The sequence below is a fragment of the Jaculus jaculus genome, chromosome 12 (genome assembly GCF_020740685.1).
Source record: "Jaculus jaculus isolate mJacJac1 chromosome 12, mJacJac1.mat.Y.cur, whole genome shotgun sequence".
NCBI classification, from domain to species: Eukaryota; Metazoa; Chordata; class Mammalia; order Rodentia; family Dipodidae; genus Jaculus; species Jaculus jaculus.
Window position 1 is genome coordinate 93,073,996 of NC_059113.1, and position 26,568 is coordinate 93,100,563.

General features: G+C 45.2%; 1 protein-coding gene across 3 annotated transcripts in view; it reads left to right on the forward strand.

Annotated features, from left to right (window-relative positions):
- The window catches only part of Slc10a7 (solute carrier family 10 member 7), a 278,502-nt gene that overhangs the window by 236,756 nt on the left and 15,178 nt on the right, over positions 1-26,568 (forward strand). For all 3 annotated transcript variants that reach the window (XM_045130907.1, XM_045130908.1, XM_045130909.1), the window contains one exon: positions 7,700-7,773. In XM_045130907.1, coding sequence (XP_044986842.1) covers positions 7,700-7,773 — 74 coding nt within the window. The remainder of the gene's footprint in view (positions 1-7,699; positions 7,774-26,568) is intronic.

Below are 26,568 nucleotides of genomic sequence, written 5' to 3' on the forward strand. Positions count from 1 at the left end.
TAAATAAAAATAAACAAGAAAAACATATGAGCATCGATAATTGGGTAGTTTCTAGAATGGCTCAAGAAAGGAAAAGAAAGCTCAGGAAGAGCTAGCTCATTTAGTACCACACAGCTCAGCACCGACCAACAGAGTCTCCCTCAAAAGTAAGCGAGGACAGACAGTACCAGGCTCACGAAGGAAAACTGTCTCAAACAGACAGACGTTTCCTCCTCTGGAAGGGGGGGGGGGTTGAGGCAGAACTCTCTCCAAGGACCTTTTCTGCCCCACATCCCGTGCTTCTCCTAGCAAAACCTGACATGTGTTCCTCTGTGGTGCCCACAGAGGAAGACAAAGTCAATGTTACGTGGAAAGCCCGGATGGAAAGCTTTGTTCAAGAAAAGAAGCAGACCAATTGGGAAGAAAAGGAAACAAATACCTCAGGGGAAGCCAACGTGATCAAAAGAATGATAAAAGCAGGATAAAAAGCAAATCAATATTAAAAAGAGATAAGGTAGAATTAGGAAATTCAAAGTAATGGGATTTCTTTCAAGAATATGAGCAGACACAATAGAAGCATTCATCATGGGAGAAAATTATAGTTGACATGACTTCAGCATAACGTTCAGGACACTTGACTTTCTGTGTTGACATGACCATGACCTTGTATCTTGAAGCCACCCTTGACAGGCTGTGGCCAAGATGAGACAATAACTCTCACCCATTCAATTTTGAGGAGGTTTTTAGTTTTTCTTCCCCCCGCCCCCACACCCAAAGTAGGGCCTCCACTCTAGCCCAGGCTGACCTGCAATTCACTTTGTAGTCTCAGGCTGGCCTCGAACTCATGGCAATTCTCCTACCTCTGCCTCCCAAGTGCTGGCATTAAAGGCGTGCACCATCACTCCTGGCTGCTTTTTATAATTTACTTTTAATTTATTGATTTCAGAGAGAGCAAAAGAGGGAGAGGGAGAGAACAAATGGACACACCAGGGCTTCTAGCCACTGCAGTGGGGAATTGAACCTGAGTCTTTTGTCTCTGCCTTAGCCACTAAGCCATCTCTGCAGCCCTTTCTCTTTAAGTGAGGGTGGATACGTATCTTGTGCGTGTGAGTGCTCATGTATGCATGTGTATGTGTAAAGGCCAGACATTGATGACTGGTCTCCTCAGCTGCTCTCTGCCTTACTTTTAGAAAAGGGATTTCTTGGGCTGGAGAGATGGCTTAGCAATTAAGTGCTTGCCTATGAAGCCTAAAGACCCCAGTTCGAGGCTCAGTTCCCCAGGACCCACGTTAGCCAGATGCACAAGGGGGCGCATGCGTCTGGAGTTCGTTTGCAGTGGCTGGAGGCCCTGGTGCGCCCATTCTCTATTTCTGCCTGCCACTTTCTCTGTCTGTGTCTGTTGCTCTCAATAAATAAGCAAAAAACTTAAAATAAAAAAAAAAAAAGAAAAGGGATTTCTCGCTGAACCTAGAGCTCTCTGATTGCACTAGACTAGCCATTAAGCCCTAGGGACACTTTTGCCTCCGCCTCCCCAGCACTTGCCCACACCACCAATGCCTGGCTGTGACGTGGGTCCTGGGGATTCAAACTCAGGTCCTTGTGCTTTCATAGCAGACGCTTTATCCACGGAGCCACCTCTCCAGCCTTGTTCTCTGCTTTGCATGCCCTCTTCCCAAGAACCCCACTGACCTGCGGAGGCTGGGGCAGACCACTTCCCAGCTACGTGATTTTGGGGTGCTAGTGTTCCGTTTTCAGAAAAAGGAAAGTGATGCTCAGGTTTCCCACCTTCCGCGACTGTTCTTGTAAGACCCCCAGAACGAGGACCCCACGCTCTGCCCGGAAATGGCGACACCCCAAATCACTCACGAGAAGCGGTCTTGATGCAAACTGCAAGAGGATTTTATTCCAAGCGCGCTGGGGCCCACAGTCGTACACCACACAGGGGTAGAGGACTGCAGAGCCCCGAATGCAGGAACGGGGCAGTTTTTATAGGGTTTCTAACAAAGCCTGTGCCTTAGACCAATCATTTTTTTAATATCAGGAGCCCGCAGGGTGCGAGCCAGTCAGTTTGGGCCACTCCATAGTTTCTAAGCCAATTAGTTTAATTTGGTCAAGCCCCTCGTGGACCAATCAGTCTCCTATGACCTTGGTGGTCAGCATTTGCGCAGGTCCTTGGGTGGGGGTAGCAGAGTGTGGTATCAGCCTCCTATGACCTTGGTGGTCTGAGGCAGGCTGCTGCGGCTTATGGTGTGGGCTACTAAGGCTTATGGTGCAGGCTATTAGGGCTTATGGTGCAGGCTATTTACAGAAACCAAATAAGTGGTTCACTTCATTACTCATTTCCCATCCTTGAGGGCTATCTCATGCCCTTTTTACCTAGTTTTTTTTTTAATTTTTTTTTAATTTATTTGAGAGCGACAGACACAGAGAGAAAGACAGAGGGAGAGAGAGAGAATGGGCGCGCCAGGGCTTCCAGCCCCTGCAAACGAACTCCAGACGCGTGCACCCCCTTGTGCATCTGGCTAACGTGGGACCTGGGGAACCGAGCCTCGAACCGGGGTCCTTAGGCTTCACAGGCAAGCGCTGAACCACTAAGCCATCTCTCCAGCCCACCATTTTACCTAGTTTTATATTAGGAGCGGGCTCTGATATAATGAGAAGAGGGATTCTTTACTTGCTTCCAACAGAGAGTAAAGCCTGGAGTTTGAGGTACGCAGGGGCCCGCTTAAGCTCCCTTTGGAGCATGATAGTATTTCTGGGCTTCTGAATTCTTGGGCCTTTCATTCTGAGAAGAAATACCAAATGCCAAGTGCATGGAAAAGTTCTCTCTAGTGTTCACTGTCACTGCACGTCACGGGGGGGAGAGGACCACGAGGGCATCTGCTCAGGGTGCCCTTCCTGAGATCCGCACCCTAGAGACTCTCGGGGGATAACTGGAGCTGAGTCAGCTCTGAGGGGACAGGAAACTTCTTTTGCCCCTTCAATCTTGTCCTCCCTGGCCTCTTGGAGATTTTCTGTATCAGTTACTTTCTTGCTGCTGTGAACGTGACTTCAGGACTTACTTTCAGCTTACAGTTTCGCAGGGAGGCTTCGTGTCAGGGAAGGCATGGCGGCGGGAGCATTGCGTTGTAGCACCGTCAGGAAAGCGCTAACACCACGTGGGCCAAGCTGTAAAACCCAAAGACCCACCCACGATGATCAGCTTCCTCCAGCAAGGCTCCGCCTCCCAAAGGATCCATAACCTTCCCAAGCAGTGCCTCCAGCTGGACATAAACTGTCCCCCAAACACTGACTGAAGTGTTTAAACAAATGAGCCCACGGGGGACATTTGAATATATTTATTTATTTGAGAGAGAGAGAGAGAATGGGTGCACCAGGGCCTCCAGACACTGCAAACGAACTCCAGACACGTGCACCCCCCTTGTGCATCTGGCTAACATGGGTCTTGGGGAATCAAACCCAGGTCCTTAGGCTTTGTAGGCAAGCGCCTTAACTGCTAAATCATCTTTCCAGATGGGGACATTTTCTATTCAGCCCACAATGCCTGGGTTCTAACAATTTCTCTCTTCTGTCTTGTTCCCTTCCCACTTTGGATGTTTAGATCTCCTGGGACTTTTTCCAGCATACATTAGCATCAACTCCTTGGCCCCTTCCAAGTGCAGTGGCCACGTTATCTACAAGCAGTAGTTAATGACAATAAAAATATTAAACAGCAATATCATAAGCACTTTTGCCAAATTCTTAACAAAGTGCAGCATCTGTCTTCACTATGGCCCTAAGAAGCAGATAGCATTGTCCTCGATTTTATATACAAGTAAAAGGATGGTAGAGACTCACATTTTTTATATGTGTGTGTGATTTTTTTTTGAGGTAGGGTTTCACTCTAGTTCAGGCTGGCCTGGAATTCACTATGTAGTCTCAGGGTGGCCTCAAACTCACAGCAATCCTCCTGCCTCTGCCTCCTGAGTGCTGGGATCAAAGGCATGCACCACCACGCCCGGCCAGATTCACATTTTGTTTTGGTGACTGTGTGGTGTGTGTCTGTGGTGTGTGCAGATGCACGTACACAGGAGCATGTGTGTGAAGACCAGAGGATGTCAAGTATCCTCCTATATTGTTTCCTTGAGACAGAGTCTCTGAATGACTGGATAATAAGTGAGCCCAGAGATCTTCCTGTCTCTTCTCCCCTCAGGGCCAGGGCTACTGGCGTGCACAGACATGACTGGCCTTTTTATTCTTCTATTTTTTTTTTTTTTCTGATTTTTCAAGGGAGGGTGTCGCTGTAGCTCAGGCTGATCTAGAATTCACTGTGTCATCTCAGGGTGACCTCAACCTCACGACAATCCGCCTACCTCTGCCTCCCGGGTGCTGGGATCAAAGGCGTGTGCCACCAACCCGGCTTATGCTTGTTCAACAAGAACTCTTAGCCACTGAGCCATCCCCCAGTTTCATGGTGATCTGGATTTAAACGCAAGTGTGCTTATTCTCAAAGCCCCGTGCTCCCCAGCAGTTGACAAGCTGTGTTTGTCCTAACTCCATGTTTCCAAGACCATCTCCTGCTCCTCTTCCAGGGCCTTCTCAATCTGCTGCATCTCAGCTTGTGCTGTGTGATTTCTTCTGATTATGTCACTTCAGTGTCCCAAGTCCTTCAGAGGCTCCCCTGTGTCACCGTACCAAGTCCACCCTCCGAGTCACAAGCCAGAGTCCCTGCATACAAGTCAGCAATAAGAATATGCTCTTGGCACACTGCCCGTACTGCGCCTGTCCCGTCCTGCAGGGTCAGCAGCCCTAACCTCCTAGAAGGTTCTCTGTGCTCCCCTGTCATGCCCCACTCCTTTGTAGGCAAGAGGCAATCCCTCTTTCGATGGAAAATATCACTCCCTCCCTTGTCCTCTTTCTCTCACCTCCCCTTTCTTTGATATACGATATTTATCCACACTCCTTTCATGTCCCAGCTCACATATTTACCTAAGAGTACCTTCCACATTAGACCTAAAACAGGAATAAAAGGATGAAAAAAAAAAAATGGAGCAATCATGCAGTATGAGATTTACAAAATAAAAGTGACGTCATACAAACGTGAGTGAGATGTGGGAACAGTGTGGCGGTCTTGTCATATTCCAGTGATCCACACCCCGGGGGTGTCCCCACCTAAGGTGAGACACTGAATTCTGTTATCAAGGAAAACTCGAAGTATGTCTGCAAGCAAGTGTCCCTTCTCAGAGGAAGGGGGACCAAGGGCCATTTAGATGTTCTCTTGACACTGAACCTGAGCTGTCGCTGTCAAGGAACTTCCGGAAACTTCCCTCCAGGGAATGTATAATGAAGGGCAACAGGACATGGCATCTATTTAAGAGATTTTACTAACTTTGCAGTGAAGATTTTTTTCCTCCCCACAAAAGTCCGTGGGGAGATAAGGTTACTAAAGAAAATGTGGACGTACTTTCACTGGAAATCTTTAAAGATCAGACAGATTGTTCTAGTGCAACATACATCTGTGTAGAGTCCATATCTGGAGCACTTTTTAGTGACCTAACTCTGGTCAGTGTTCAGAATGAGTAGACTCACTCACTCCGTCATCAAACCCTGATTCTACAGAAAGGAATGGTTTCTGAAACATAAGGAAATAATACTAACAATAATAGATGAGCTGGGGAGATATCTTAAGCTACTGAGGAATGTCAAGTGCCAACGTAGAACTTGGGATCTTCAGAGTCCTACACCAAGAGCCATTCACATGTATAATCTTAGGTGACACTGCCACATATTTTTAACGTGTGTGTTTTGTGTATACATACATACATACATACACACACACACACACACATACATACATACATACATACAACTTCTATACTTACAGACAACAAACCATGGTATTTCTCTCCCCACCCCACCCCCACTTTCCCCTTCATAACTCTGCTCTCCATCATATCCCCTCCCTTTCTCCATTAGTCTGTCTTTTAATTTGATGTCATCATCTTTTTCTCCTATTAGGAAGGCCTTGTGTGGGTATTGCTAGGCACTGTAAGGTCTTGGATATCGAGGCCAAATTCTGTCTGGACAGTTGTATGTAAGGAGTGGTACCTTTCCTTTGGCTCTTACATTCTTTCCGCCACCTTTTCCACAGTGGACCCTGAGTCCTGGAGGGTGTGAGATGTTTCAGTGCTGGGCACTCCTCTGTCCCTTCTTCTCAGCACTATGTTGCCTTTTGGGTCATCCCAATGGTCATCACTATGTGAAAAGAGAAGCTTCTCTAACCAGAAATGAGAGTAGCATTAATATATGGATATGAACATTAAGTGTAGTGCTTTCAGGCAATTTGGTGAGAGTAATATATGAGTTTATCCAGACAAGAGCAGGTTTTATACCCTTAAGGCTCAAGACCTCCCCTGCCATAGGCTTTTAATTAGGTTTTCAATACCAGGCATGTATTCCTTCCCATACAGCAGGCCTTTACTCCAATTAGAGAGCAGTTGGTTTCCCCCAGAGCAGACATGCCACTATTGCAGTTGTTCAGTCATTTGGCCTGTCTGGCCAAACTTGAGGTTTCCAGTGTGCACTGCTTTCACCAATGATGATTTCTGTCTCCCATAGGGCTGCATACAGTGCAGCTTTTTCCAGCCTTCAGTTGGCTGGTCTCCAGGGAGAAGGTTTTCTGCTCAGCACCAGCTTGATTTCTCAGTGACTTTGCCACTCAGGCATGTGAAGTCTTCAGCAATAGGTCTCTTCCCGTCTCACTCTCATGGGAAACCAAGGGCCTTGGCAACAGCCTATAATGTTTTGGAGGCAACAGGGACCTCCCTGGCCAACAACTCAAAGGAAGGTACCCCATGCCTGGCACTGAAAATGTTCTAGTAACAATCTATGGCTTCTGGATGTGCCATTATTTGAGAAAGTAGATTTTCATATGTCTTATTCAGAATATCTTGAATTTCGATTCAGCCTCCTCCCTACCCCCCCCCCCACTTTCTTTTCTCTTCCCCTGACCTTGTAGGCCTTTCCCCTCCACATATTTTATTAAACTGTTTTGAAAACCTTCTGGGGATGGGGAGATGTTTCAGCAGTTAAATGCACTCGCTTGCAAAGCCTGGCAACCCCAGTTTCAGTTCCCTAGTGCCCGCATAAAGCCAGAGGCAGCAAGTGGTACATGCATCTGGGAGTTCGTTTGTAGATGCCAGAGACCCTAGCGTGTCCATTTGTTCTCATTCTTTCTTCCCCAACTCTGTCTCTGTCTCTCTCTCTCTCTCTTCAATATTTTTTTTAAAAGTCACTATTTTCCTTTCCATGAAAAAGTGACTCACAAATTATCTAAAAACAAACTTAGGGGCTGGAGAGATGGCTTAGCGGTTAAGCGCTTGCCTGTGAAGCCTAAGGACCCCGGTTCGAGGCTCGGTTCCCCAGGACCCACGTTAGCCAGATGCACAAGGGGGCGCACGCGTCTGGAGTTCGTTTGCAGAGGCTGGAAGCCCTGGCGCGCCCATTCTCTCTCTCTCCCTCTATCTGTGTTTCTCTCTGTGTCTGTCGCTCTCAAATAAATAAATGAAAAATGAATAAAAGCATATTTAAAAAAAACAAATTTAGCCACTGCTATGCATTTCAATCTAGAATAACTTCATACTTGGTCAAAGGGATGTTAGCAAAAAGGTCTGTTCGAAACTTGATTCGAGGTATGTCAAATAGACTTTTTATGCGAGTATAAACCTCTTTTTGCCCCTAGGAACAACTCGGGTTTCACACCAGCAGACACAGTGGCAATCATCTTCTGTTCTACACACAAGTCCCTCACGTTGGGTAAGTGATTGACCAAGTGAAAAACTGTGTATTACTCTCGTGGAGATATGTCTTAGGATTTTGAAACTCAGAAACTTTTCAAAATGAATGGGATGTTAGGCCAAGAATGATAAAGAATGGGTCATTGTTCTATTATACTGTAATTTGAACAAGCCAATGTCTAAGGACCTAAATTTAATAATATTGGATAATTTGTAATCATGTTTTCAGTTCTCATAAAAGATGGTCAGTGCAAAATTAACACGAGAGCCAGTGTGGTTGGAGTGAGAGGGAGGCTGTTTCTGGAAATTTTGCTTTCAAAGGCTCTATATACACTATATATATCGTATCATTACTATAAGCTTTGATGGGAACTTACAGTAAGGTGATGGAGATGGTACAATTCTGATGTGATAATTGGTGTTAGTTTGAAATTGGTGTTAGATGTTATATTGTTCTATACAAACAAGATTTAGTCGCAGTTAACTCGACTGGATTAGCAGTAAAAGTGAGGTATTTCCTTAAGGGCAAAAAGATTAAGGAGAAAAGTGCTAATTTCTACTTAGGCTTATCCAGTTTAATACCATTATTCCCATAACCTCTTAGACAACCAAAATCTATGTTGTGAGTAATTAAAACTCATTAACTAAGCAGAAACTTTATTGAAACATACATCATTCATGTACTCCTTGGGGTTGTTGCTGTGACGTGTTATGGTAAAAATTTATGGAAAAATTCCTCTGTGTTTTGTCATATGACTCACTTAAGAGAATGTATAATCATGGCATTGCTTTAGATTTGCTCACATTAAAATAAAAACCCATCTACAAACTAAAACATGGAAAAAAACTTCATATGAGTTTTTAAAAATATTTATTTGAGGGCTGGAGAGATGGCTTAGCGGTTAAGTGCTTGCCTGTGAAGCCTAAGGACCCTGGTTCGAGGCTCAGTTCCCCAGGTCCCACGTTAGCCAGATGCACAAGGGGGCGCACGCATCTGGAGTTCTTTTGCAGAGGCTAGAAGCCCTGGCGCGCCCATTCTCTCTCTCTCCCTCTATCTGTCTTTCTCTCTGTGTCTGCTGCTCTCAAATAAATAAATAATTAATTAAAAATATATATATATTTGAGAGAGCGAAAGAATGAGCACCCCAGGGCGTCAAGGCACTGCACACAAAGTCCAGACGCATGCTCCACCTTGTGCATCTGGCTTACGTAGGTCCTGGGGAATTGAACCTGGGTCCTTAATCTTTGCAGGCAGGCACCTTAAGTGCTGAGCCATCTCTCCAGCCTTTCATAGGATTTTTTATACATGCTATATATTTGCCAAGTCTGTGCCAGTTCTATCAATGTTGGCAAATGGTTTTAGAAACTGGATAAACTCTTTAAGGGACTATCTATAAAAACTAAGGGACTTATACAAAGGTAAGGAGACTGGACGTAGGTGACTGTAGGTATCGGAGGAACCATGTTCTTAGAGCACATGTTAGACCATGGCTTTGCCAAATACATTCCTTCCTTTCTGAAATGGGCTGTTAAATCTGGTCCCCTCCCAGGGACTTGCTTTAGGCAGAAAACAGGATGTTTCTGCCTGTCCACGGCCTTCTCTGCTAGCACTGATGGTGTTGAACAGAAGCAGTGAGCGTGCCCCGATGCATGCTGCGCCGTGCTCAGCATTCTCTCCACATGGGCAAGGTAGCCACTCAAAGTCACGTTTCTCCTATTCATGTCTCTTAATCTTCATGTCATATGCTTTTATTCTTCATTCTTGCTGAAATCTAATTTGCAGACAAGCAAACACGGCTTCAAATACAGATCAGAAAAGATCAGAACATAGTTGTTTAGCTAAAAAGGATTGGATTTGCATTTGCTTTTGCTTTTGCTTTTGCTTTTTTGTTGTTGTTGTTTTTGTTTTTTGTTTTTTTTGGGGTAGGGTCTCACTCTAGTCCAGGCTGACCTAGAATTCACTATGTAGTCTCAGGGTGGCCTTGAACTCATGGAGAGTGATCCTCCTACCTCTGCCCTCCACCTCCTGAGTGTGGGGATGAAAGGTGTGTGTCACCCCGCCTGGCTCCACATTTGCTTTTGAAGTGTTCTCTTGGAATACTTTTACCCTCCAGTGATACTCCACTAGGGATATTAGCATGGTAAACGAGTCATGTATGCTACATTCACTACACGACAGACAAGCTCTGTGGACCTGGAAGACCTCAATATTTGGCCTGCCTCAGTTTCCTTAAGTGTAAGACTAGAGGGTCTTCTTTATGATTCAAATATTCTGCCATGGCTTGATCCTACCCACCTTCCATCCTATAGTCTCCTTGGGTAGCAATTCTTCAAGAAAATGAATTCTTAGGGCTGAGGAGGTATGGGTTCCTGGGTCCTTGCTTCGGGGGCTGGCCACAGTCCCCAAGAAGGCGCCCAGGCAACCGGGGTGTGTGCGTGCAGGTAAAATAAAAGACTTACAGGAAGAGTTTCGGTGAACAGTTCTCAGTTTTATTGTCAGTGAAATGGGTTTATAAGCATCTGAGGGTCTGGGGGAGGACCCTAAGGGGATTGGACGTACCAAGTTCATTGCTGATGCCTAATTAGCATATGGGGACATTCATTCTAGCATGTAGGCAATGGGGTTTCAGGTTGATCTAGGGTCTCAGGACTATGTGAAAGCTGCTGGCTGATAATGAGTTTCCTAGGCAACTGGCCAAAGATCACAGGGATATGGCAGAGCCTAAGTTCAGGTGTGCTGGGCTCGGAGAGGGAGTGGCCTCCTGTAGCCTGGGGGTCCTTAGCCATGCCTGGAAGCTCAGGTCCCTCTCCCGAAGGCTCCAGCCTGTGTCTGGTAGTGCCTGACGGGGAGATAGCTCAGACAGTGACATTCTTCCTTTGTAAACATGAGGGCTTGAGGTTGATTGCCAGAAAACACCTTTTTTTAAAATGGCTGAGGGCTAGAAAGCTGGCTCAGCAGTTACAGGCACTGGCTCGCAAAGTCTGATGGCCTGGGTTTAATTCCCCAGTGCCAACCGAAAGGCACATACACAAAGTGGCACGTGCATCTGGAGTTCTTTACGGTGACAGGAAGTCCAGACACACCCATCCTCTCCCTCTCTTCTTCTCCTCCTGCTCTCTTGAGTAAACAAATATTCTTTTTAAAATGCCAGGTGTGAGGGTGAGCCTTGGAATCCCAGTCCTGGGGAGGTAAGACAAGATCTCTCAGATTTGTTGGCCAACTCATGTATCTTGCCAAATTGGTGAGCTCCAGGCCAATGAGAGACTCTGCCTCAAAAAATAAATAAATAAATAAATAAATAAATAAATAAAAGGTGGACTGAACGCCTGTGGAATGACAACTGTCTCCTACACACATTCATTCTGCACACATGCACCCACACATATTTCTCTCAGAGGGACACCCTTATTTACACATTCAGCAAGAGGTAATGGAGTATGATTGCCACAACTCCTGTACATTTACCAAGTCCATTTTCCTAAGCGTCCACCTTCTGATAGCCGAATGTCACAAGGCCAGAGGACACCTGTGGCTATGACCTGGGCAGTAGGCCATTTGTCAGCCTAATGGAAATCCTTGTCTGCATGGAATTGGAAGATTATCTCAGCCAGTGTAAAAAAAAAAAACAAAAAAAAAAAAACAAATCACGTCATATAAAGTACAGGGGAATTTCAAGTCATCACCCGGAGTGATATTTCTTCTCTTCTCACACAAAGAGGAAATGCAACACATGATGATAGAGATGTTTGGTGCTAAGAAATACAGCTTTCCCACTTGCAAATGCTGGCATCCTGTTTCTAACAGTGATTCTATATAGACACATCTTAAGTAGAATGCATTAAGTAGCATATAAAATACTCTTTACGATTACATCGAGTATTTGTATTTAAAGGCGAATGATTGTAGGCCAAGTGGTCCTCACACAACCAGTGAACCAGAAATGGAAACCCTTGCTTGCAAAGCTTCCCGAATATTCTGTAAGCGCACGTTCAGTGTCTCTCATTGTTCTTGCTCAGCCCGGTCTCCGTCTCTTCCACGCTCTCACATCTACACACATGCTGAATTTGATTCATTGCTTTTATTAGAGCATTTGCCATTGATTGATTAGTTCTTCGTATTAGTACTTTTTCTATTGATTGATTGCAGATGAAGTGACTATTTGACCTTTAATTATGAGGCTTCCTATTGAAAATGACATTGAGCTATGGCTCCACATAATCCATCTGGAAAGCTTGCCATGATGCCATTCCCTGGAGTTCGTTCACTAAGAAAGAAGAGGCCTGAAGGAAGCGCCAAGCTATCACTGCGCCTCATCTAAAACAATACTACAGGCTCGTCGGCTGTGCTTCTAGAGTTGCAGTTCGGGGTCAGAGGCAATTTCAAGACAGCATCACTTGCCGTGTGTTGCCACAAAAGCCATGAACTCTCCCCGGTTATTCTTCAGGGTGACGGTGATCTGTGTGTAATAACAAGAAGATGTTTTACATAGCAGAGATTGAAGAGCAGCTTTTGCGCCAGTTAGGAATGGCTGAATGCACAGTCAATACATTTCATCAAGAAAGAAATTGGATCCAAGATACCCCCTGAAATTGATATTTTACTCTTAGTTATCTTTTTCTCTCGGGCATCCAACTCATTTTTTTGCTTTCCTAGGGTTTCAATATATGTCTCACTACACCTAGAAAGAATGGTTCCAGTTGTTGGAGGTCCTTTAGTCAAATCTGTGCCTATATTCATTTAATTTTCTTTTTATTTACTTATTTATTTGTAAGCAAAAAAGACAGACACGGAGAGAGAAGATAGGTTTACCAGAGCCTCTAGTCACTGCAAACAAACTCCAGAGGCACATGCCACTTAGTGCATCTGGCTTTACGTGGGTCCTGGGCATATTTGTTTTTAACGTGTTTGGATGGCAACATGAAAGTCTATCATAACCCGTATGCCAGCTGTTGGCGGTCAGTTATGTTATTCCTAATTTTTCCTTATTTGCAGAAGTATTTCTGAATGGAATGCATGCTATTTAAATTTTAGACTGAGTGTCATGGTCAATGGCATACAAATGTCATTTCTAGACCCTGGCATACAAAGGCAAATCAAGGCAGCTCTTTTTCGCAGTGTTTACCCTTCGTCACCGGCCTATGCAGCTGAACTGTAGCGGATACAGCTCTCGGCAGACACAGGGCTCAGGAAGGAACGCATGCTGGATTCTAGGCCGGTTTCAAGTGCCAGGTCCTGAGCTACAGCTCAGATCATCTCACTGAAGGACAGAACAAAGCACGCACCTGCTCTAGCTTGATTTCCCCATCACGATGGTGAGCAGATGGGTAAAATAGTGCCTGAGATTGCCTCTAGTTTTAACTTTCTCTGAGTCCGTGACTGATATTTCTTCCCTGTGAAATAAGAGATGGTTCAGCAGTTGAAGGTGCTTGCTCATAAAGCCTTCCAGCCTGGGTTCAATTCCCCAGCACCCCAAATAAAGCAAGACGCACAAAGTGGCACATGTGTTGGAGTTCATTTGCAGTGGCAACAGGCTCTGGCACACCCATGCTTTCTCTCTCTTTTTCTCTCTCAAATAAATATGAAAATAAATAAATAAATTTCCTATTAGGTATGCCAAGGAAAGGAGTTCTTCAGAGTAGTAGTTCTGTAAATTTTGTCACACAGCCAGGTGTGGTGGCCAACAACTTAAATCCCAGCACTGAGGAGGCAGAGGTAGGAGGATCACCATGAGTTCAAGACCATCTGGGCTACACAGAGTGAGCTCCAGGTCAGTCTGGGCTAGAGCGAGACCCTGCCTCAAAATTCTGGAGAGATGGTGTAGGGGTTAAGGCACTTACCTGTGAAACCTGAGGACCCAGGTTCAATTCCCCAGTACCCATGTAAGCCACCTGCACAAGGTAGTGCATGCATCTGGAGTTCATTTGCAGTGGTTATGGGCCCTGGCATACCCATTCTGTTCTTTCCTCTCTCTCACACACACACAAAATAAAATAAAATAAATTTTAAAACTTGTTGCATTGGGCTGGAGAGATGGGTTAGCAGTTAAGCACTTGCCTGTGAAGCCCAAGGACCCCAGTTCAAGGCTCGATTCCCCAGGACCCATGTTAGCCAGATGCACAAAGTGGCACACACATCTGGAGTACATTTGCAATGGCTGGAAGCCCTGACACACCCATTGTTTCTTCCCCTTTCTCTCTCTGTCTGATGCTCCCAAATAAATAAAAATAAACAAAAAAATTTTTTAATGTTGCACTATTATAGGAAATACTGCTGCTTCTCTTCCTAAAGAGGTTGAAAACCAACCCACACTCCAAAGAGTGGCTTGAAAGAAACACAAGCACAAAAGAATCTTTTGTTGAATTTTAATTGAAAGCTTTTTTAAGAATGGTGAAGGACAACCTTCACCTTGTACTGAAAATACTAATGACACTTCTGTCACGTCTCAAGAAGAAAGCATGCAGTTCTAGCATTCTTTGTGCCCAGAGCTTATCTATGCTTCTATTTGACACATGAAGCCTATTTTAATGAAACTACCCTATAACTGGCAACACTTTCTTTAAAGCACACAACCCTTGTTACCTAAACAACCTTGGGAAATTAGCAAGTCTATAATTACTATGTCATTTTGCATGTGAAAAAAGACAGTATAGAAAAAATAACTCATGTCATCATATAACACATGAAGACTAGATTTCAGACCTCTTAACTCCCAGAGCTACAAATAGTTATAGGCTATAAAAGCTCTTTCAGTCCCAAAATGTATTGTGCTAATTCTGAGTATTTTTTAAAAATGTTTGTTTATTTGTGATCAGAGAGAGAGATGAGAGAAAGTAGGAGAATGGCCACACCAGGACTTCTTCCTGCTGCAAACAAATTCCAGATATCTGTGCCACGTCATGCATCTGGCTTTTCCTAGGTACTAAGGAACCCAACCTGGGCCAATATAATCAAGTACCTTTAACCACTGAGCCATCTCCCCAGCCTCTGGTTCTGAGTATTGTAAATATAAGATCATGTCATGGGTTTGAATTGCCTTATTATTTATTGACTGAAAAGAAAAATCGGAATACATTTTCTTTCTTATTTTAACATTTTTTATTTTAGTTTGTTTGTTGAGAGACAGGAGGGCAGGTAGAGAGAGAAAGAATGGGTGTGCCAGGGCCTCCAGCCACTGCAAACAAACTCCAGACACATACGCCACCTTCCGCATCGGCTTATGTGGGTCCTGGGTAATTGAACCTAGGTCCTTTGGCTTTGCCGGAAAGTGCCTTAACCACTAAGCCATCTCTCCAATCCTGAATACATTCTCTTACAAGAAAATATTTGACATCTGTTGCAGTCAGCTTCTCGTTGCTGACAGAAAACACCCAACCAAGAGCAACTTATGGAAGGAAAGGGTTTATTCTGACTTACAGATTCAAGGTGAAGCTCCTTGATGACAATGGAAAACAATAACCAACATTAGGTGGACAATAGCAGCAGAAGAGTGTGCCAAACACTGGTAAGGGGAAGCTGGCTGTAACACTCATAAGCCTGCCCCAACAATACACTGCCTAGGGTTACCAAATTGCCACTAGCTGGAAACCTAACATTCAAAACACATAAGTTTATGGGAAACACCTGAATCAAACCCCCACAACATCTATAATTGTTTATACACACATATATATTTCATTGTAGCCCAGTTATAAACCAACACCCATTCTTTATGTTATTTATTATAAACAAAAAAAAAGTTACATCCTCTTTCAAAGGGGTCTCGCTGAGCCAGCCTTACCTTTCATGAGTCGGTGCTTTCACACCATATTCTAACCAACTGAGAGCTACCGTGCCTTCTGACAGCAGGCTGGTAAAGAGAAATGGAAATCCTGAGGCGAGGTGGAAAATAGAATCTTTGAAGGATACCCGTAAATATATTGTATCCTACAGTTTGCCTCTAGTTACAGTTTTGGAAGGGAGTGTAGTGTGGGGGTCTCTGGCATTTGACAGACTCTCAAAGATATGACTGAAATGAAGAACCCAGTAGATTGCTGAGTAGAGGCTAAAGAAAGGCTAAAGGAGTGCCTGCCATTTTGTGCTATTCTGATCCAATAAAGAGACATGGGATGGTGTGTGTGTGTGTGTGTGTGTGTGTATGTGTGTATGTATATATATATACACACACATATATGTACATACATATACATACATATATGTGTGTGTGTATATATATATGTATGTGTGTGTGTGTGTGTGTGTGTGTGTGTGTGTGTGTGTGTATGTGTGTGTATGTGTGTGTGTATGTTTGGTTTTTTCCAAGTAGGGTCTTGATCTAGCCCAGGCTGACCTGGAATTCACTATGTAGTCTCAGGGCTCAAACTCAATAGTAATCTTCTTACCTCTGCCTCCTGAGTGCTAGGATTAAAAGTGTGAGCCACCTCACGTGGCTGATAAAATATTTTTAAAAAGTAAAATAAAGATATGCACTTTCTCCAACAAGATGATGGCGTGCTTTTCGCATATTCGATTATGAATTTTGGTATCTGGAAGTCACTGGTGGCATGTCCAGATGCTGTGGTCAAAGCTTAGGACAACAGCATGGTTCCACATGCCACCTGTGAGATTAAAGATAATACAACTTCAAAGTACCCTTGCCTGAGCACCAAGCATTTCTCGCTCCAGTGTTATGCCAAATGTGCTCCAAGTGGACCTACGCTCTGACGCCCTCTCACTTCTTCTCTCCTTTTCTATGCTGGTGACTATTGAATGTTGTAAGCCATGATCTACATTTACAAATACATTTTACCAAGTGATACAAAATTCATTTTACAACTCACTGAAATATTCCATAGTCCAAGGTCTGAAAAAAAAGAAAAAAGAAAATGTGTTTATCTTGTTTGGGGAAAGTTTTCATTCACTCCTTTCCTCAAACATTGATGACAATCTAATCTTTGGCTTCTGATGTCCTTTTAAAAAAAATGCATTTACTTTTTTTTATTAGAGAGAGAGAAAGATGCAAATAAATATAGATAGATCTATCTCTATTATCTCTATTTCTATCTAGAGAGAGAGAGAATGGGCACACTAGGGCCTCTGGCCACTGCAAACACTTCAGACATATGCACCACCTTATCCAATTTGGCTTATGCTAGTACTGAGGAATCAAAGCTGGGTCCTTAGTCTTTGCAGGCAAAGGCCTTAACTGCTAAGCCATCTCTCTAGCACCCTGATTTTTTTTTTTCATGAAATTTCAACCCAAATTTTTGATCAAAAAAAATTACAGCAAAATTGTGACAATTTTTCTTGAGATAAATAATGCAAACGTACTTTATTTACAATATCTTATTCAACTTATAAAATAGAGCTTCTATACTCTGATTTGGTGTTTCAATAGTAGTAATAATAAAACAACAGCTAACATTGAATACTTACCAGGCAAACATTGTGCTGAGTGCTGACTGCATGAAGTCATTGACTTTAAAATAGTTCTGTGTTGACAATGTGGCAGTTATGTATCTGCTAGTTAGTTTAGACATCAACACCAGGGACAGCCAGTTGCTCTAATAGAATATCCTCACTGGAGTGTTCAGCTCCTGTAGTGTCAGAAAGGAAATACTCTGGAGGCAGCTCAAGCAAATTCTTTTGTTATCTAGCTGTCTGTCAACTAGAGACTTTACCGATTAGCATAATGAATTCAGAAATAAGTTCAGATTGGTGAAATCACTGACTTGCCACTTTGAATGATAATTGTCTTAAGTGGGTTGTCATTGATATGTGAACTGCCTAAAAACTACAGAAACACTTCCTTCCCACTTGCCCAAGAAGTTAGCCAATTGGTTGGTCTGCACATGCCATCCTCAGGCATTGCAGAAGGCCATATGCCCCCACACGAGCGTGTGTTGAGCTCATGCAAGGAGGATCTGTGCTTGCCCAAGGCTGCCCAACAGGGTCTCCAGACCTGTTCTTGCAGGAAGTCACATAGGGGTTGGGAGACGTCACCTTCAAGATGCTACAAAGCATCGGAAAGAACAGAGCTGGGATGCTAGCTTACAGTGTAGGTTGCATAGACAATTTATGTGCTTGACTGGAACAAATACTGAGCTTAAAAAGACCTGGAAGAGGGCTGGAGGGATGGCTTAGTGGTTAAGGCGTTTGCCTGCAAAGCCAAAGGATCCAGGTTCAATTTCCCCATGACCCATGTTAGCCAGATGCACAAGGGGCACATGCGTCTGGAGTTCGTTTGCAGTGGCTGGAGGTCCTGGCACGCCCATTCATATTCTCTCTCTCTCCCCCTCCTTCCCTCCATCCCTCTTGCTCTGTCAAATAAATAAATAAAATATTTTTTAAAAATACCTGAAAGAGGACATCTTTAACAGTCCTGTAAAACCTGCTGGCCTGGCAAGTGTAGAGGTGCAGCTAACCATCACCACCATAGACTTCCTTGGACAGTACTCATCCACTGTATGAACCAGGGAGTCAAATATAACCAGCATGGTGCTGGTCAGTTCCTAGGAGAACTCTGTGTGTGCAGCCCACACCCAGCCAAGCAAAGTGAAGTCCAAAGTGACCAGTAACTTGCTGAGTAATGCGCAGAGCCGGGACTCCAGCATAGCTCCAAAAATAGGGCTCATATTCTTTTTGGGTTTTTTTTGGGGGGGGGGTTCAAAATAGGCTGTCACTTGGAGGGCAGTGTTCACTCTGTGCTAGGCACAAGGTACTGAATTCACATGCACTCACTCACAGGAACCTCCAGTCGCTATTTGGTATAGTTGTTTTAACCTGAATGGTTATAATGTAAGATCACCCAATCACCTAGCTTGGAGTCGGCACAGACAAGATTCCACCTCAGGTCTGGGGAAAGAAAACCCCATGTTTTGCAGTGTATAAGCACTCTACCACATAGCTCAGAGGTAGAAGTGTTGGCCTCGCATTCACAAGGCCCTGGGGTTCAAGCCCTGCAAAAATACACCCTTTTCTTCACTCCAGCAGTCCCCTGGGAAATATCGAAGTGTGGCATGTCAGCCAGACAGTGGTCAGAGTGAGGGACACAACAGTGTCTGCTTGCCGGCTTCTCCATGGCAGAGCTCTGGCCGCAGTTGTCACCCTACAGCTCACTGGCTAGGGGACACGCAACACCCCACCTACTCTCCAGCGGCCCCTCTGACCATCTGCCGTGTCTTGGTGACCGTTTCATGTCAGCAGTGACTGTGAGAAGCTTTCATTTGCAGAGTTCGCTGTCACAGCCAAAGTAGTTACAAACAGATCAATCACGTGCATCAGTCATCAGCTCATGCGCACCCCGTGTTCCTCAAAGAGACACGCCGTAAGAAGGGGACACAGCCTGTCATGCCACATCTTGTCCCTGCCGTTGCTGATGCCCAGAAGAGCAGAGAATAACCCATTTCCCAGGATTTCCTGCTCACCGGTGCAGTTCTGTCAGTTGCACGGGGGTTTGTTTATCACTACTATTAATATTTAGAAAGTTTGCCTCCAGCAGTACTAAAATGTGCATCACAGAGCGACATGAGTTCACCGTGTTTGAAGTTGAGGAGGATCGCCCAGGAGATTGTCATCCGCTTGAAGCTATATTCCTCAGTCTCAACTTGCCACCCGAGGTGGGTGAATCGCACCCCTCCTCTCCGAGTTGCATCTCCAATTATTTATTTGCTCATGCCTCTTCCCAGAAGTCCCCTTAATTGATCCAGACACAATAAACCAGGGTGCGTGCGTTTAATGACCACCAACGGCATGCTTTACAGTAAAGAGCAAACGAAGCCACACTGGAAAGCAAAGGGCACACAAAGCCCTTTGTCCCCAGCGTCAGCACATCCACACAATTCCAGACACAATTTAAAGTCAGCTGCCCACTATTTAAAGCTGTGGAGTACCTGATAGCAACTCCCAGAGCTGGGGTGGCAGAGACCGGTGTGTCCCTGTTGCTGGCTGTCCAGTCCAGGCTAAGTGGTGAGGTTCAGGCTACTGAGAGTCAGTGTCTCACAGGAGGTGGCTGGCATTCCTGAAGACAGCACCCAAGGGTGTCCTCTGACCCCCACAAGAACGTTTATAAAAGGGGGGGAAGTGTAACCCAAAAGTTCTCTGAGTGCCAGGAAGCTAACTGGGTTGGGATATATTTATTTCTACTGAGGCTGAACACGTTGGTAGTACTCCTTCTCTCCTGGAGGTTTGCTCTATAAGGAGCAAGTGAAATGACGCTCTTAATACAATTTGCTTCAGCCATACTTGATCATTCGTTCTACAAGTGCTTGGTGCCTACCGTGGGCCAGACCCTTTCTAGGTCAAGCTTCCTTTCTAGAACGGATGATCAGACAACCCCTTAGATAGAAAGCACGTGAGATTTCGGTGCTGGGGAGACAGATAAAGCCAAGGGAAGCTGAGTGCCTGCGTGAAGGTGGGAAGGATGCAGGCTCAACACACTCGCTGAATCAAGCACCTTGGGGAAAGAGGGAGTGAGCATGTGGCTGTGAAGGAAGGAGATGCCGTCCAAGGCAGCAGTGAAACTAAGGCCGTGGGTGTGTGTGTGTGTGTGTGTGTGTGTGTGTGTGTGTGTGTGTGTGTACGCATGCGCATGTGTGTTTCATGTAGGAAGGATGTGAGAGACTTACCGAATGGGAGAGAAGTAGACCAGATCAGGGGCGAGGTAATAGGCCTACAGCATTGGATTCAGCCTCACTGTGAGGTTATTGTGAGGACTCACCTTTTGTTTATGTATTTATTTATTTATTTATTTATTTATTAGAGAAAGAATGGGCATGTCAGGGCCTCTGGCCACTGCAAATGAACTCCAGGTGCATGTGCCACCTTGTGCATCTATCTGGCTCACGTAAGTACTAGGCAATTGAACCTGGATCATTAGGTTTCACAGGCAAGCACTTTAACTGCTAAGCCATCTCTCCAGCCCAGGGGCTTGCCCCTCATCAGACTGAGAGGGGATCCCAGGGTTCTGAGTGGACAAATGACTTCCAGGTTTGAAGGGATCCCCGTGGCTACACTGTTGGGTAGGCAGGAGTTGCTTCAAGGAGACCTAGGAAGATGAGTGAGGAGTCCTTAATCGGGAAAAGAGCAGTAGCAATGGAGGTAGGATGCTTAGATTCCAGGTGTCTTTTGAACACAGAACTAATGGGAAATGCTGAGCAGTTAGATATATATACAAGGCAGGGTTGACCATTGCAAGTCAGGCCTGAGGGCTGCAAGGATGGAGTTGCCATTTACTGGATGAGGGAAGAATCCACAGTGCAGGTCTCACAGGAGGAGAAAGGAGGCGGGAGCAGAACCAGGGATCATCTGTGAACACGCCAAGGTTGTGGTTCTTGCCAGGCGTGGTGGCACACGCCTTTAATCCCAACACTTGGGAGGCAGAATTGGAAGGATCACCGTGAGTTTGAGGCCACCCTGAGACTACATAGTGAATTCTGGGTCAACCTGAGCTAGAGTGAGACCCTACCTTGAGGAAAAAAAAAAAAAACTAAAAACTAAGGTTGTTGTGGTTCTTGTCTACCTCTGTGGAGTCTGGAACTGTCCACATTGGGGTTTTGGGCATGGAGGTAATACCTCAAGCTGTTGGACAGGATGCAATGGCCCAGAATAGACAGCTACAGGAGAAAGAGCTCCAAGGACTGAGAACCTGAGATTTCCCCACGACAGAGAAGCTATGGAGTTAATGTTGATAATGAAATGATAGGAAAATCTAAGTCAACTAGGAATATCTGCATCTCAACTTGCAAGCCTCGTTTTTCCTCCTCTCTCACTGTTGAATTGAACACTGCGTTAGGAAGTAGATGTGAAGAGCTTCTAAAGTTTTAACTCAGGGGCCTGGCATTTATTTGGTGCCCGCTACAAGCTGGGCATTGTACCAGGCACTTCACACACCTTATTATCTGTCTCGGTAACGTGCACAGACATCATGGTCCAAACTATGAGAGCATCCAGTCACCCTGTGAGTATGTAGTGATCCGGCAGCCTGGCTCTTTAACTGAGCTCACTTCAGACGTGCCTGAGAGCTGAGAGCCATCCAGGAGCAGGCCTGAGAGAACTTTCACCCCCAGGAGCTTTCTCTGTCAGAAGAGACAAAGCACCCTCTTTTGCAAATGCTCTCCAGCAGTTCCACTGCTCCCTGGAGGCCAGGAAGCCCCCCCACCCCCACTCCTCACACTCCTTAAATGTGCTTTAGCATCTGTGCTCCAAGGCAGGAGCCTGCCCACTCGTTTGTTAACAAAATTGTTTGCACGGGTTTGTGAAAACCACACTTATCTGTGCCATGACTAGGTATGCTTTGTAAGTATTCAACGTCCCTGTTTCCAGAATTGGCTTCCAGCAGCTTCTTACGTTCTTCCTCCCCAAGTTTTATGCCAGAGACTGAGAAAAGATGGAGATTAGGTTAAGACACGGAAACTGGAGTCAGTGTTTTATTTAAAGATGATTAAACTGATTTTCAGCTCCCCACATCAACACTGCCTTGTTCTTGTACATCAGAAGGCATCTCTCCTGAGATTTTTGTTCATCGTAAACACAGTGGCCACATCAAGAAGAAAACAAAGCACTTCCAGAGACCAACTCAAGGCCATGGAAATAAAACAAAATGTATGTTTGGAATAGTTAATTTGAAGTTGGGTCTGAACTTACTTATACTTACCAATTAACCAAGATTTGAAACCCTTCTTGACGTTCCCATTGCCTTATCAATTCAAGATTTTAGGAAAAGCTAACTTTAGGCAACAGAGGAGGAGACGAAATCAATGAATGTTCGTCACACTGTCAGTCTCTTTGCCTCAGATTTGATTTACTTACTTGCAAGGAGAGAGGAGAGGGAGGGAGGGAGGGAGGGAGGGAGGGAGGGAGGGCAGGAAAATGAGAAAGAGAATGGACCTCCAGCCACTGCAGTCAAACTCCTCAGATGCATGTGCCACTTTTTGCATCTGGCTTTATGGGGGTGCTGGGGAATCAAACCCAGGCTGTCAGGCTTGGCAAGACAGCACCTTTAACCACTTTTCTTTGGTTATATTAAAACATGTCTAAAAAAATTCTATAGAATAAAACAGCACTTCCCAAAACTACTCAGATTGCAGGTGGGGGAACTGTTCTGAGTTAAATATGGTCTTATGACCTAGTTTTATTTTTATCATATGAAAAATTTTTTAAGATTCTATTCTTATGAATTTATTACAGACAGAGGGAGAAAGAGAGAGTGAGAATGGGCACGCCAGGACAGGACGTCTAGTCACTGCAAATGAACTCCAGACGCATGTGCCACCATGTACATCTGGCTTACGTGGGACCTGGAGAATCGAACCTAGATCCTTAGGCTTCACAGGCATGCGCCTTAACCTCTAAGCCATCTCCCCAGCCCGAAATTCTATTTTTTTTTCACAACCTGTATGTGTGAACATCATTGTTTCTTTGGAAGACAAATAGTTCTTCACTCACCACAGTCTAGTAAAATAAAAAAATAATCTCCCTACTGGTCCCCATAAACATAGAGGCTCCTTCCCAGAAGTTCATGCCAATATTTGAAGGAAGGCATTGCCGCTCAGTTCTTTTAATTCACTCCCGAATTCCCTGCTTGCTAATTACTCCTACATTGCTGGCAGACAGGTGAAGGTGTTATCTGATCTTTCGAGGCAGCAACCTTCCTTCGTAGAGTTAAATGTTTCATAGTCAGCATCTGCTGAGCTGGCTCGGGCCAGTCATTAAACATCTTTTCCAATCAGAGTGTACCTGTTTCAAAACAGAAATACCAACAGCTGCTCATTCTGGTCTTCTCGCATCTTTATTTACACAAAACTCTCAGCAAAATGATAGGATGACAGGCCAGGTAATTGGAGGCCCGAAGACTACCTTTAGCTTCTGAAGGGCTGAAAATGGCCATCAAGCTACCTTAATTCAATGTTAGTAAAAGCCTGCCAGTCTTAAACACCTTGGTTCAAAGGGGTGCGTCTCTTCCTTTCAGGCCCTTCGTATATAAATATTGTTTTCCTTGGGTTTCTGCACTCCATTAATTTGTGTTAATATTATGTCGAAGCTTCCAACAAACTGCTACTATAATTGTCGATGCACAGATTGTGGGGCAGGCTGTCTTCAGTTCTGCCTGTATCTTTTCTCTGTGGGGTTTGGGGCAGCTTTTGATAGACCTCCTGCCTCAGTTTCTTTATCTGAAAGATGAGAATGATGGTCAGTTATGCCCATTTGGATGAGTTGATATGTGTAGGCATCAGAACAGTGTTCCACTACAGTCCCTAAAAAGCAGCAGTGAGGTCCAGCAGTGACCAGGAGCTCCTCGTGGGGTTTCTCAAGTCCAGTCCTACGTAACGTGTCATTGCCAAGAAGCCACAATACAAATATCATGCTTTGTACTAAAGGGTTTTTTTTTAATATATTTTACTTATCTACTTATTTGAGTGAGAGAAATAAAGAGGCTGAGAGAGAGAAGATGGACACGCCACACCCTCTAGCCACTGCAAATAAACCCCAGATGCATGTGCCACCTTGTGCATCTGGCTTATGTGGGCCCTGGAGAGTCGAACCTGGGTCCTTAGGCTTCTCAGGCAAGTGCCTCAACCATTAAGCCATCTCTCCAGCCGAGTACTAATCGTTTTGGTTACTGGAAATACTTTCTTTCTCTTTGGGGTGGCCTTAGCCATCTAGTTTATAACCCTCTCTTGCCAGTCTTCCTCCTTTTCCAGGCCTGTTTCTTCTTTTTAGATAAAGGAATCTTCTGGAATTGTGGCTTTGGAAAATATAAAGGAAAGTTAAATGTCACAGAAAAGTTTTACAGAGTGGAGCTCAACAGTGCCTACCGATATCAGAAATAGAATTTTAGGCTTTGAAAGACTTTCAGGCGGGAGCGTGATGCGCAGGCGCCTGGAAGAAGCAGAAGGGCCCTTGGGGGATAGAAGAGAGTCTGGGGACCCAGCGCGCACAGTGTGTTTGGCTGAACATTGTCCCTTTCTGAGATGCCACCAGGAGACGACCGTAGGAATGTCTCAGGCCTCAGCTTGGAAAGCATCCTTCCCTTTGTGCATATCCATTAGGCCTGCACACGGCTGTCCTCTCCCCGTGCTGGAAGCCTGGCAGAGGGGCTTTCCAATCTGTACAGAGCTACTGCCAGCCACGTAGTGTCCAGCCCCTTAGAGACGGTGAATCTTTGTGGGCTACGCGAACGCAGAGTCCCGGGGCCCTGCAAACCACTAGGAGCTCCAGTTCCCATGCAGCCACCAGGAGCTGCACCTCAGTTCAGATGCTGTTTTGGTGTCTCGTGTGTCTCGGAGAGCCACAACACAGGCTCCGACAGTGGCGGCCAAACCCATAGCAGGACAGGAGATTTCCATTGTGGTGGGAGGCCAAGAAGTCCAGGGAGCAAACGCAGAGCAAAAACATGGCAAGGGTTAGACAGCTCGGCCTGTATCAGGACGCCTTGGAGAATTTGAGCAGATGACATATCGTGGAGCTGAAGGGCACTACAAATCTGTGTCTTCCTGTCCCCCTTCCTAGGGGAACAACTGCAAAAAAGTTTGACTCGCTAGGCTTTGGAAAGTTCCAGAATGGTTTAGGAGAAGTCCTAGCATAGCCAGGCTCTTGACCCAAGCTGAAATGCTGTGGCCATGCAAGCTAAACACCACTGTGTTGAAAATGCCACCTACTGTGCCTGCCTCTCCTGGATGGGCTGCCAAGCTCTTCCCACCAACCTGGAGTCGGTGGTCTGTCTTTCCACACTGTCCAGAGGGGAAGGAGACATGAAAACAGCGAAGCTGCTTGCCCACAGCCTTGCCCTCAGCCAGTCAGCCAGCCATGCTCTATCTCCCCTCTGCCCCGTGCAGTAGTTTTGTTACTGGGTGGAACTTGTCCGCCTAGCTGTGACATGGCGCCCTGTGAGGTTTTTTATATATATGTTTGAGAGAGAAATAGGCCGGTGGGCACTCCAGGGCCTCCAGCCACTGTAAACGAACTCTGGACACGTGCACCCCCCTTGGACATCTGGCTTACATGGATCCTGGGGAATCGAACCTGAGTCCTTTGGCTTCGCAGGCAAGTGCCTTAATCTCTAAGCCATCTCTCCAGCCCACCTTGGGTATTCTTTACCTAACATGTAGAGTGCCAGCTCCATGGGATGCGGCCTTTGTCCATGCCATGTACTCCCTGCACCGAGAACAGTCTCTAGCACATAACAGATAAAAGCTAACTGTATACAAGACAATCTTGCTTACTCTGTATCTTCCAAAAAAATTAGAAATGGGATTCATTGTACAGAAGTTAAAAACTGAGTTTAAGGCTGGAGAGATGGCTGAGCGGTTAAGGCACATACATGCCTGTGAAGCCTAAGGACCCTGGTTCGATTCTCCAGGTCCCAAGTAAGCCAGATGCACAAGGTGGCGCATGCGTCTGGAGTTCGTTTGCAGTGGCTAGAGGCCCTGGCGTGCCTGTCTCTCTCTCTCTCTCTCTCTCTCTCTCTCTCTCTCTCTCTCTTTCTATCTCAAATAAATAAAAATAAAATCTTTTTAAAAATTGAGTTTAAATAGCTTGCCCAACCAAGGTGACACAAGTATTTGTCAACATGGGATTGCAATCCAGGAATGACCCCAGTCCCAGGCTTCTCCATGTGATGCACAGCTGATGGCAGCCACTACTGTAACATGTGACAAGACCCCTCATGAAAGAATAGTTGCTGTTACTGAAAACTTACTAGCTTTGGAGTAATCCTGAGCCTGCTCTGACCACTTCCAAGATGGTGGCTAATGCCTTGTCACAGCACCGTCTCCCGCTCTGGAAACTTTGGCCTTTGTCAGTCAACAAGATCAATCCGTGCCAGTGAGTTTGACTTGC